Here is a 13,050-nt window from a genome sequence, read left to right as displayed (position 1 = left end):
GATCTATGCAGTTTGAACTTTCATTTCCATGGTGGGGGCTGCATTTAGCCTGAGTCAAATAATCCCACCCCCTACCAACACATCTACTCAAAGGAATCAGCTTGGGTTTATCACTGAAAGTAAAGTCTATTAATCAGTTGCACTAAGTTTTTTTTGGAAAACTCAATTCTGGCAACGGACTGCTTTTAAAGTAATAGATTAATACGTACTACTTGCTGAAGAAGAAAAAGCCTCTGGCGGCCAAAAATACCACGCATTTGCCTTTGCCAAGGTTTAAACACACATGCACACACACACATACAAACAAACACCACCCAAGCTGGAGGGGAGGGTGCAAAGATCAGCCGCCCCCAGATTCACACAGACTGCTCTGGCGCCCGCTCGGCCAGTTACCCGTTCGTTTCACACACATGCCCTTCTCTCTTCTCCCCTCTTCGCCCCCTTGGGTTGAAAAGTGATTCAGAGTAGAGCCCCTGCCACATACTCGGCCCCAAGGTTCAGCTCAGGACTTGCAGATTCTTACTGTCTCTGCAACGAGCAGAAGACGCTCCGGACAGAGCGAGCACGGGTTTGAGGAATCAGGAAACCCGGAATCCCTGAGTCCCCCCAAAACAATTGAAAACAGGGGGCGTCGGGGCCCTCTTTCTGAGGTCTCGGATCCAAGACGGGGCGATGCCACCGACGGACAAGAGGGTGGGACAACTGAAGTGGGAGCGTGCCGACTCTCCAGGATCCCTCCGGATGCTCATGGTGGGTCCCATTCCAGGTGAGAAACAGTAACAGTGATAATGACAGCACAAGTTTGCCAGCAACGTGCTTGCCCACACAGGCATCCTCCTGTCTCCAAGAATCTAGAGTGGGAGGTAAGACCGACGCTGCTCCAGGTTCTGCAGATCTGATGGGCGCTCCCAGGCTCGGCGACCTGCCGAGGGCCACTTGCAACTGCCCAGAGGGTCCCGCGGGGTCCCGGCAGCCCCACCCACGCCCCCTGCCGTCCACCCCGCTCCCCACGTCCACCCCCACCCCCCACCACGTTCACCGCGCTCCACACGTCCACCCCCGCCGTCCGCTCCGCCCCAGCCGCTAGGGCCGGACACCGACCGGCGGGCGGGGCCGAGGGGCGGGCCCCGGACTCTCCGCCTCAAAAGCGGCGCCGGGCCGCCCGCCCCGTCCAGTCCAGTCCAGTCCCGCCGGGTCTGCCCGCCGCCGCCACCGCCGCGATGGCCAAGCCGCTGACGGACCAGGAGAAGCGGCGGCAGATCAGCATCCGCGGCATCGTGGGCGTGGAGAACGTGGCGGAGCTCAAGAAGGGCTTCAACCGGCACCTGCACTTCACGCTGGTCAAGGACCGCAACGTGGCCACTCCCCGCGACTACTTCTTCGCGCTGGCGCACACGGTGCGCGACCACCTGGTGGGCCGCTGGATCCGCACGCAGCAGTACTACTACGAGCGGTGCCCCAAGGTACGGCCGCGGGGGGACGCGTCCTCGCCTCGGCGCCCGGCCCCCCGAACCGCTGCGGCCCCCCGGCCTCCTCGCGGCCTCGGGGATCGCGGACTTTCCGAGCATCCGCCCCGCACTGACCGGGAGTCCGCGCGCCCCGGGCGCAGGTCTCGGCCCCGCGTCGGCCTGAACTAGACGGACAAATGGCCGGTCCGGGAGAAGCTCGTGTTTAGGGAGGGGGACAAATATATAGAGTCTGCCAAAGGGTAGGAAGAGCTGGGGGAAGGGGGAGGACGGAAGAGGAGCCGGAGGAAGGCGCCCCACTACCCGGAGAGCCTTCGGAGGACGAGACTCGGGGACGCGTGGATGACCCGGAGTCGCGGCTTCTGTGGGGACTGCCCGAGGGGGGAGCAGAGGGAGGGGCCGAGTCCCCCCAGTTCCGCCGAGCGGGGCGAGGAGCCCCGGGACTTCCTGGATCCCTGCGGGGCGGAGGCCGCGGGCCGGGACGCGCTCCGGACTCAGACCTGCCCGGGGGCTGCGGAGCGAGGCTGCGCACAGGTCGCCCCCGTCCCCTGCGCGGGGCTGGCGTGCAGGGCCCCTTAGCGTGCTTTCGGGCGCACAGCGGGCACCGTCCCCGACTGACCCATCTGGGAAGGTGGGCGGGAGGACGTGCAGGCAGAGCGACGGTGTTGCGCAGGGCCAGGGAGCAGCAGCTTCGGGCGCTGCAGGGGGTGGGTGCGAGTCTGCTGGGGGAGGAGACTGGGAGAGCTGGTCGGACGCACACGGGAAGGGTGAGGAAGATGTGTCCTGGAGGCAGTGGAAATAGGTGTAAAGATGTGTGAGGAATTTTTTAAATACATAAAAGCATGAAGAAGAAAAGAATAGTCCCTATTCCCAGTGCCCAGCGAAACCCTGAGCAAAAGAAAGTGAATTCTGGTGAGGAACTGCCGCTGTGACGACGCTTCCTGGTCCTCGCGCCAGAGGGCGGGGCCTCTGCCCCAAGGCGGCAACTGCTGAAACACGTCCGTAGAAAACCCTTTGGGTGGACACATACTGTCTCTTTTTTTATTTGCATGGAGGGGACGCTACAACGCACCATACTGCCCCTAAATGACTTTTCACGTTTTTAGGCTGGCGAGTGAGATGAAGAGCCATGCTTTAGCACCTACCCCCTCCCCTCTCCGTAGCATTTAGCATCAGAGAACACACTCGCCCAGTGTCCTCCTCCAGCGGCTCCTCCGGGACTTCGCAGACTTCGGGGTCCGCTGCGCGCTCCTTTCCTCCTCGAGTGCAGCCAGGTGTTCCGGTGGGGACGCACAGTGAACAGCATTCACTCCGTCCGTGTTAATGAAGTACCCGCTCTGTGACGGTCGTTCACCTAAACCGCAGGTCCCTGCGCTCGGGAGCGGAGAGGGGGGCTGCCGAGAGGAGGGGCGCACGGAGAGGGAGGGGCGCGCAGAGAGGGGGCGTGCGCGTGCGCGGGCTTCTCTCCGCCTCCCCTGCTCTCCCGCAACTGGAGATGAGCCCCGCGTCTGCGTCTCTAGTCTGCGTTCGTTTCCAAACGCGATTCCTACGTCTCCAAGTGCTTGGTGACCACACCCAGACCTCCTCCTGTTTCCTCAAACTCTAGTCATTGTCCCTCCCAGTCCCGCCCCATCTTCTGTGTTCCTGGTGTGAGTGGCCGTGCCGTCCTGAGGGTCCCCCAGACGCGGAACTTCAGACTCACCCTTGATTTCCTCCCGTAATCCCCGTTCGACACGTTGTCAAAGTCTGCCGATTCCTGCAGGTTGCCGTAAATAACCCGTTCTCCCCCATTCCCACCTCTCGGCCTAGATTGAGACCCTGGCTGCTGGTAGACTTCTAAGGGGTTTCCTTGCTGCCCAGAAGCGGTAGCGTTTGTCTGGAGTGGCTGGCAGACATACTTGGTTTGGCCAGCGAGATGTCTTCAAGCAGTTTCGTTTCCTGTGCCTTCGGTCAGGCCGTGTGCACTCCGTTCTTGACCTCGTCCTCCTCATTGTTTTACGTGACCTCCTTTCTTCATTTATTTTCTCTGCCTGGCTCACAAAGGCATCTGAGTTTACGAGGCCATCTCATTCTGTACGTTGCCATCCCATTCAGCTTCCTCAAGCAACACACCTGCCCTCTGCTCAGCTATGGATGGCTCTCCGTTCCTGCCACGGCCCTTAATCAAGCATTTAAGGCCCCTCTCAGTCCAGGTGGACCTGTGCCTCCCATCTGCTTTCCCACTACCCTCGCCTGGGCTTACCTTGCTCTCCCACCAAACCAGTTTGTTGTCCCATCCACACCCTGTACGCCCCACTCCAGGGCCTCTGCCCTCACTGCACCCTTCAGGTGGAATGCCCTTCCCACCATGCGTCTCTACGCTCAACTCTGGCCTGTCCTGCAAGTCTCTGTGGTCTTCCCAAAGTACCCAATGATGTGGATTAAGGCTGTCCCAGCTAGAGAAGCCCAAGGTGACCTGGCCTACATGCCAAACTATATGACCCGGTGGATTTTTTTATGATATGAATTAGGGCTGCCCCAGGGAGAGAAGCCCAGGGCATCCTCACCTACATGCCGATCTGTATGGCCAGATTCATATCTAAAGTTATATGACCGCACAATAACCAGACCCCATCTGCACTGAAATCATTTAATGACTTTTTACATCATCTTTTCTTTTTCCAGTAAAAATAAGTCACGTACCCATGCCTTATAAAATTAGCCCTAACCCTCAACTCAGGGCAGGAGCAGCTCTGACTGCCCGTGGGTCCTGTCCCCATGCTATTCCACATTATTCTCTAAATAAAAGAGCACTACTGCCAGATCTTGAGAGTCCAAGAAATCTTTCTTTTGACTCCTTGTCTCACCGACCTAGCATCACCCAGGTCCTCTGATCGATGCTAGGAATAACATTAAAATTATTTTAAAATATTGGTTATTGTTATGTCTTCTTTATCTTTACAAACCTTTTGAAAATGTCCAGTTTTTGGAAAATGTACATAAAATAGTAAGTAGTGCATGCATATAGTTTATAAGGTGTATTGGAGAAGCTCAAATATTTTACTACCAGGAGTATGTAATAAATGTTTAGAGACCACTAAGCGAATGAGCGAGATCTATTTTTCAAGGTCTTACGTATCCCGAAATATAAGGTGAGGTCCCCCCCAAAATAGTTTATGAAAAAATAGGAAATCACCTTGCATTCATGTCCTTGTAAAGTCTGCCATGTAATGAGAGGCTCTCTCAATTACTTTATTTTGAGCAACACCTTTTTTTAAGGAAGACCTTGAAATGTCTTAAGTCCATGCTAATTTGGAATCGTTAAAAGGGAGGCAAAGAAATTTAACACAGATGCAGTCGTTATTTCTGGGGGCATGACCTCACAATTGCAAGCGTTGGATTTATATATATGGTGCCCTGATGTTCTGCACATGGGTATTTGTGACTTGAGATGCTCTTTCCTGTGACACAGGGGCCTGGTGTACAAGGGCACCAGCCATGGGGGTGAGTGGCACCATGTGCCTCCTTGGCCTATGTCTGCCATAGGAAAGATACCTGTTCCCAATTCACGCAAGGCATCTAATAAGCTGATGAGGGCTCTAATGACAGTGTTATATATATTCAAACAACTTGGATAAAAATAAAGTCAATGTGCTCTGGAAAATAGTGTTGGATGGCCCACTAAGATACGGATGTTGACTATTCCTGTGAAGACAGAATTCAGTTGTTTCATAAAATGCAAGTGTGAAAAAGTGAAATTTCTAAATTGACGTTTTCACTTAATGTTTTATTTTAAGTATATATGTTTAGCTAATGAGTTAAATATTACACTAGGCCTTTGTTATATTGAACTATATTCATAATTTTTTTATATTTTCAGCTAGACCAAGTACTTTTCTTTTTCAGTCTGCCTACTGGGAAATGAAAGAGTTCCTAAAATTTGATATGACTTGATACTGATGCATTTACAGGTTTCTGTTTTGTGTTTGGTGGAAAAGAAAGGACTGATATGCAGAGTAAGATACTGTAAAAGAAGATGAAGAAGTTACTCACTGATGTCTTTCTTTTTTTTAATTAGTAAACTGCGCTTGTATTTTTAAAGGTTTTAGGCAAATCTGACATCTGCACTGTTCACTTTCAATTCTGATAGGACTGACTTTGTCAAAGGCAAACAGTTTCTAATTTGATAAATTTCCCATTCTGCCAAGAACAAACGCCAATAAACGGGAGGTAGTTTTTTGTTATTGCAAGTTTGTAGACTTTCTAGAATGATTTTAATTCTAAAGTAATTGCAATATTACTTGCAGCATCAGTGAAGGAGGAATACTTTCTAGCCATTGGGGTGTTGCGAAGGAGTTCGTCTCTATGTTTCTTGGATAAGTTGAGATGGTCACAGCCAACCCCACTCGACTCTCGCCCTGTAACTGTCTCACAACGCATGGTGGGCTGTGGCCATCTGACTGTCTTTGTCCAAAACATGCGTAATTCATGAGGCTCATGAAGGGGAAGGAAGAAAAACACAAAATATTGAAACTAATTAGTTGGATGAGTTTGCTTTTTTTCTCCCTGGAAATAAAAGACACTGAACTAATTTGCCAAAAATAGGTATAAAATGGTTTTCCTGAGGTTGGTTGTCAGTGGTGCTTTTATTCAGCCCCTCACACGTGTCTGGGGTCTCATCTGAACCTTGGTTAAGGTCGTCCTGCCTGTTTGTCTCCTGTTGCTGACCTTGGGTTTAATGTGGACAGGTAAGCCTGGCCCCATAGGGTTAACATGACCTCATTTCTTTGTTTCAGAGGGTTTATTACCTCTCTTTAGAATTTTACATGGGCCGAACCCTGCAGAACACCATGATCAACCTTGGCCTGCAGAATGCCTGTGACGAGGCCATTTACCAGGTACATCGTCTCCGTATTTCTCTCATCCTCTCCCCTTAAACTTCAAGTTCTAGTCAGGAACCTTAGAGATATAGCACCAGAAAAAAAGTGAAAGATTGTGCCTATAGACATGGCTATTAAAGATTACTAGAAATATAAACTCCTGGTGACCTCTGGCTTAAGAGAAACTAGGTTAGAGAACTAGCTTTACCTCATGAGAATTTTCTTTTGCAATCAACGTTCTTGACAGCATTCCCCAGCAAATAACGTTTTAGAAATTAGCATCTGAACAAGCCTTTTAAAAGAACTTGGGACCCTGCTTTCAGAATCACAAGCTTTACTTTGGGCTCCTATTTACTTTTTAAAAAAGTGATCAAAGTTTGACTATTATTCATGTATCGCGGCAATATGTGAAAAAATAAGCTTTTGAAATTCTGGCATCAGACTTTCTCTCTTGCTTAATGAGATGTGAAATACACTTCCTCCTTCAGCAGGAGCCTGAGGTCTTAAACCTAATGTGCTCATTTGTTTCTATGAGCATTTTTAACTGTTTCTGCCCTGAGCCTCAGGGATCTCATACCTGTGGTTGGAAGGAGGCGTGTGAGTCTGCAAAGACAATGGGAGACCGTCCACACTGCTCCTTGTCCTGGGTGTGGGATGGTGCCCTCCTTGGCCAGCTGCTTGTCACTAAGGGCTAGCCCCCTTCACATGGGTAATTTCCTCAGGTGGCACATTTCCTGTGAAATAGCCGTTCAGCCCCACTCCACAGCCACTTCCTTTGCTTCCCCTGAAATCAGCTGAAGATGATACACCTCCCTTGGACTAGCATATCACCAGGTGGGGTGAAGGAACCGTGTCTGCATGCTCAAGGTTTATATCCTACTCCGGACTTTTGTTATTAGAATTTTAAAAGTCCTGAGTGTTAGCGTTAGCAGTCGACTTGCACAAGGACCCCAGTGACCTCAAGTCACCAGGGAGCAAATCCGAGAGCCCCTTCGACAGCGAACAGAAGCAAAGCCGTTTCTGAACTCTTGAAAGATTTAATTATCGAGACTTGTGTGAGAAGGCAGCCTTTGGTGTAAGGGTAGGGATCCAAATGGGTGGCTCCACGGAGACTGGGGCATCACTCCAAGTATGGTTCATCCTATGCACATCTTTTCAGATGAGTGAATTATTTTTCCGTTTTAAATACTATCTAATTTCATGGATTGCATCACTTTCGGTAAGAATACAGTCATTTCACAACAGACCATCATTAGCTAAGCATAGGTGGATCATTATCTAGTCGGCCTGGGACAGGTCACTTAGTCTGCCTGCCATCAATTTCCTCATTGTAAGATAAGCAGTCCAGAGTGCTCTCCAGGGCTGCAGAGTTCTGACACTGGTGCTGGTGGCTCTGGCTGGTCAAGTCCCAGCACTTTTGGGCCGGGAGCTGGGTGGTAGCCAGTTCCAACCATCCGCAAGGTCACAGATGCTCCTTGGCCCCTCAGAGCTTCTTATCCATCCCAGAGAGAAGTAGGGGATTGTAGCCCTTTCTAGCTGGACCACATTGCTGCCTGCTGTCTGGCCTCAGGCCCCTGGGCAGGAGTCACTAACAGGTTTTAGGTTAACAACCATTGACCCCACTGAGTAAATATGTTGTGGTCATGAAAAGATGAACTTTAGTCCATCCCGGAAAGTCTGACCTTACACCTTTTGGTAATTTTCAAAATCCTTCAGCCCAGTTAGTGTCCGCTTGGTCCTAGACTGTTTCTGAAGTTTTACCCAAACAGCACAAAATACAACTTTAAGAAGTAGCAATACCTAATGTTTATTGAGAAATATCTGCCCAGGAATAATTCTAAATGCTTTCTTTGTGGAATCTCACTTAATCACTACAGCCCTAAACAAGGTAGGTACCGTTAGCCTCATTTTTTAAATAAGAGAAGAGATGCATAGAAAGGTTTACCCATTTCCCAGGGTTAGATGACTAAGAAGTGACAGAGGCAGGAACGGACACTTAGAGCCCACGCTGTTCTCCAAGCAGCTGCTGTGCCATCTCACACGGTTTGCAGCTGTAGTCAGTAGTGTCTGCAGTGGGCATCCGACACCAGACCAGCTGCCCGAGCTGCCAGGATTGGGTGGTGTGGAGCTGTAGGTATGACGGTTGTCCCTGAAATGGCCCGCATTTGTATCCACATCCACGTTGTTCTCCTTTCGTCTCCAGCTCGGATTGGACATGGAGGAATTAGAAGAAATTGAAGAAGATGCCGGGCTCGGCAACGGAGGTCTTGGGAGGCTTGCTGGTAAGTGGCGTCGTGAGTGTGTCATGCTGTCTGGCCGATTGGTGCCCTCTGAGATGCCACGCACAGCCAAGCTTAGAAGAAGTAGACAGGCTTTCTGGAGGAGTGCAAGGTGTGACCTGGTGCAGGTATATTTGTTTTCGAGTTTGCGCTGTGGTTTGAGCAGTTCTAGACAAACACTAGAGAAGGGAACTTGAACTAAAGAGACGTTGCTTAAAGCCCTTGGAGACATTGCTTAAAACCTCAGAGTGGACCGGATCCTTCCTGTGCCCTCAAGGGTTTCCACAGCGGCCTCTTTATTCGCTGTTATCTGTCCGCAGGGTTTCATCACACACTTGTGCGTGTGACCCAAGTTGTTGACTGTTGTGTTGTGTCTGGTGTGCTCGACAGCTTGCTTTGTGATTGACTAGTTGGCAATGATACATTTGTTTTATTGCTGGTGTGTTTAGGTAATTAATATCCTTTTTTTTGTATGGATGCAATTTGAGTTCTTTGCTTTATCCAAGAAATGATTTTTCAACAAATATAGAGGAAAACATTAAAAATATAATACTAATTCTATTAAATTAAAAATATGCATCCCCATGAAGGAATTCTACTTCCTGAAATCTACCCCAAAGAAATACTCAAGCGTGTGCACATGGAGGCATGTAAAGAAAATTGTTACAGTATTGTTTGTTAAAGCAAAGTGTTAGAAATAACCTAATGTCCAATGGTAAGAGAATAGGTAAGTAAGTATGGAGCATCCGTGTTACAGAATGCTATGCAGCAGCCTAAAAGAACAAAACTGATCTGTATGTACTTCCCTGGATAGACCTCCAAGGGGAAAATGCAAGTCACATGCAAAGCCACACAGTGTGATATTATTTATGTTTTTTAAAAATTAAATATTTTCTGTAAGTATATGTGTAAATCCATAGAAAAACAGTTTGGGATTTGATATACTAAACTGCTCCCTGTGCTCTTCTCTAGAGGGGAGAGCAGACCTGGGGGTGGAAGGAAGGGGACACTAGCCCTGTCTGTAACATTTAATGTTTTTTACAAGGAGGATGTATTACTTGTGAAATTTAAATTTAATAATAAAAATGTACCACCACACATGTTTGTATCAGATTGTACTCTATGAAAAATAAATATGTTTCTTCTCTTTTAGAAGTGATTTCAAAATCTCTTAATTTTACACACACTCTTAAGTTACTAGAAATCCATTTCCATGTGTTTCATATTAAATTCCTAGTATATTAGTTGCAGTGTGCTTTAACATTGCAATTGGTAATAGAAAACACTGCTCTGGGATACTTGCCAACTTGTGAGGTCAATCACTGGACCATTTAGTAGGCTGTCCATGGGGCTGTGGGAAGACCAGCAGGACCGAGGGTGTGCGCATCCGAGAATGACAGCCAGCCAGCCGTCCGTTCATATAAGGCCCCAGACCTCAGTACTTGTTGGCTGGATTACCCCCACTCTGTGCCTTACGTTAATGACCTCACTCCCTCAGTTGGCTGATTAGGTCAAAGAGCCAAGTGGTGGATGAGGCTGAGTAATTCTCAATAGATGACCTCATCTCTTACTTGACTAAGAAGGTTGGGACCCCATTCTGGTCAGGCTCCAAGGATAATTTGATCAGGACCCAGGAAGAGACAAGTGGCCACAGCTCTGAAAAATCCCAGGAACTGGAGTGAGCCAGGCCTCATGACACAGGACTGGGAGACCACTGTGATGTTACAGTGACTTGAAGGTCTTGGCCATTGGCCTTTGTGATCTCTATTTTTGGGCTCCACCATGAGCCTGATTCAGTCCCTTTCCGTTTGGTCTACAATTTCCAGTGTTCTTTTCGTTTTAGATCCTACTGTACATTTGCTCGTTCTCTGCATATTCCACAGTTCACATTCCTGAGGGGGACAGTCTGCTTAGGGTTACCCCGCAGCCCCTTGATTGACTGCTGTGGATCAGGTGCTCTGTCAGTCATGCTCTTGGTACAAGTAACAGAAAACCCAGCAAAAACTGGTTGGGCCAACAAGAATGCGTGTCACCACAGAACAGGAACCCCAGAGGGTGGGCCACTCCGTGATTAGTTTGTTCAGCAGCTCAGTTCTGTCAGTTCTGTCTGGGCCTCTGTAGCTCCTTTGGCTTTCCCCTCATGGGAGAAAGATGGGGGCAGCAAGGAAAATCTGTCACCACACCCAGCCGACTTCCTAGCGCCTCTCATCGGATTGAATGTCATCGCACGCTCACGCCAGGACGGATCCCTGGTTAGGAAGTAGGTTGATGGCTGTGACTGGCTTTAAGCAGTCAAGCGGGGTGCACCTCCTGGTCCAGCCTCCCTGAAGCATGTGGCCACCTGTTATCTGGACAACACTGGAGTTCCACTGCCAGAAAGAGAGTCTTCTCCTCCCACAGATGTCCAGCTGGTCAGTCAGGTGGTCACAGGTGAATCATACAGACCATTTCAAGCAGGGGGCCACCGAGACAGCTTCCTTAGAAAGGGCAGTGTGAGTGGCAGACACAGTGATGGACACATCTAACGCAGGCCAGCTTCCTCACCTGTTCTCAAATGAAATGCCAGCAGGTACACAGTGGTCGTAGCGAGACGGTGAGGTAATAAAGGATGTTTGTTTTCTTCTTTACACGTTTTCATATTTTGTAACTTTTCTGTAGTATTCATTTTATAATTAGAAAAAAGTGTTATTAAAAAATGTAATACCCACTGGGCAGCAGCCTCTGTGCTTTAAAATACAAATGTGGTTTCTCCTAGAAAAATGTTCTGTGGCTGCCATGTTTTTAGAGAAAGCCTTGAAATTTTGACTGGCCTGATGACCCTGCCTCTGCCTGTGCTTAATTTAGCCTGCTTCTTGGATTCCATGGCGACCCTGGGGCTGGCAGCCTATGGATACGGCATCCGGTACGAATATGGCATCTTCAATCAGAAGATCCGAGACGGGTGGCAGGTATGTGAGCCATGTTTTTAAATTTTGTATTAAAGCACTTCACCTGCGTGGTGTTCTGGGTGACTTATAATCTGTGGACATTTAACATAGAGCTTTACTAATTTCTCTGGCATTTGGTTGACATCGGTGCATAGTCGGTCTTCCCACTTTGGGGTGTAAGCTCCCTAAAAGCAGAGAGCCTGCCGGTGTCATTCACCACCAGAGCCGTGGCGTCCTGTGCAGTGCGTGCCTCACGGTGCTCTGAAAATGGGTCATGACTGCCTGAATGGGGACCACTGCAGTGCGCGCCGTCCGTTCTCTGCAGCGTCCAGAAGGGAGGAGCACGTTTCAATTCATGGTGGTAGCCAGCGCCCCTGGGAGGTAGGAAGCATGTCGCCATTTTGTCAGTGAGAAAGCTGAGCTCTTAAGAGGAGGAGTTCCCTCAGATCACACTGCCGGCAAGGACGGTTCTGTATCCCAGATTTCCAGGGCCTCGTCAGGATTCTCTTCTATGCTCAGAGTCTTGCCCTCCTTATCATGCCTGTTGTTCAAGATACATAAACTCAGTGTTCTGATTTTTTTAAAAGATGAAAGTAAGCAATCTTGTTAACTATTATATCAAATAAATCTGGCACGTATTTAATATATGTAATTATGGGGCAGGTGCAGGACGACGCCTGGGGGAGGCTGCAGCTGGATCTGAGCTGACCAGCAAATCGCATCTTGCGAAAATGCAGATTCTCAGTCCGTCTGGGGAAGGGTCTGAAATTCTGCATTTTTAACAAGCCCCCAGGGGTTACACGGTGCCACCAGGAGCTACATGGTGATACAAAGTCAGCAACCACAACTTCGAATTTAGACTTCCGCAATCAGTCATAAAGAGAACCAAAAAATAAAACTTCAACAATAAAATGGTCGAATTTTATTGGTTGATAGAAGCTAGTTAAGTTAGAGTCCACTGGCTTGTGTCAATGACTAGAGACTCTACGGCAAATAAATGAGGATATCCACAAAGGAGCCAAGCACCCTGACTTACAAAACACTTTCCGCTGTCTCACCCCAAAATCTGAGGAGGAGGGCCCTCAGTGTCTTGGACTTCCAGTATCCGCCGGAACCCTCTACCTCTTGGAACCCAGGCCAAGCCTGCTCTAACTAGTCATGCACACTTCTCGTTACCCAGCAAGTTTCTGGTTACCATTGTTGAATTCTCGGTGTCCCCAGAAACATTCGTCAATTGTTAGTACCATCAGAAAGCAGGGTTTGTTGACTGCTCCTGCATTTGCTCACTGGTTCTCTGCAGGTGTGCTGTGTATCCCACAGTCCAGGTAAGCACGTTTCTTAGACTGTAGTCCCTCACACAGCGCCTGAGCTGACCCCTGCTTCCAGGCTGGCTGGAGTACAGATTCCAGCGAGTCGTTCCTCCCAGAAGGGGCTGCCAGGCTGCCGCCCACCCGAACAGGCGCCCGTTCCTCGCTCGCTTTGTCTCAGCCTCTCTCGGGTGAGCTCAGAGCCAACAGCC

General features: G+C 49.3%; 1 protein-coding gene across 2 annotated transcripts in view; it reads left to right on the top strand.

Annotated features, from left to right (window-relative positions):
* Positions 1-386: 386 nt before the first annotated feature.
* Positions 387-13,050, top strand: part of PYGL (glycogen phosphorylase L) — a 29,863-nt gene continuing 17,199 nt past the window's right edge. Inside the window, exons 1-4 of one of the 2 annotated variants that reach the window (XM_008518721.2) lie at positions 387-1,463; positions 6,242-6,343; positions 8,529-8,607; positions 11,449-11,552. In XM_008518721.2, the coding sequence (XP_008516943.2) occupies positions 1,221-1,463; positions 6,242-6,343; positions 8,529-8,607; positions 11,449-11,552 (528 nt within the window). In that variant the 5' untranslated portion in view covers positions 387-1,220. Of the gene's footprint in view, positions 1,464-2,418; positions 2,832-6,241; positions 6,344-8,528; positions 8,608-11,448; positions 11,553-13,050 lie in introns of those variants that run through there. The other variant, XM_070630238.1, reaches the window with a different exon arrangement.

The sequence above is a fragment of the Equus przewalskii genome, chromosome 1 (genome assembly GCF_037783145.1).
Source record: "Equus przewalskii isolate Varuska chromosome 1, EquPr2, whole genome shotgun sequence".
Lineage (NCBI taxonomy): Eukaryota > Metazoa > Chordata > Mammalia > Perissodactyla > Equidae > Equus > Equus przewalskii.
The sequence above is the reverse complement of the archived record's forward strand: the minus strand, read 5'-3'. Positions and strand labels throughout refer to the sequence as shown.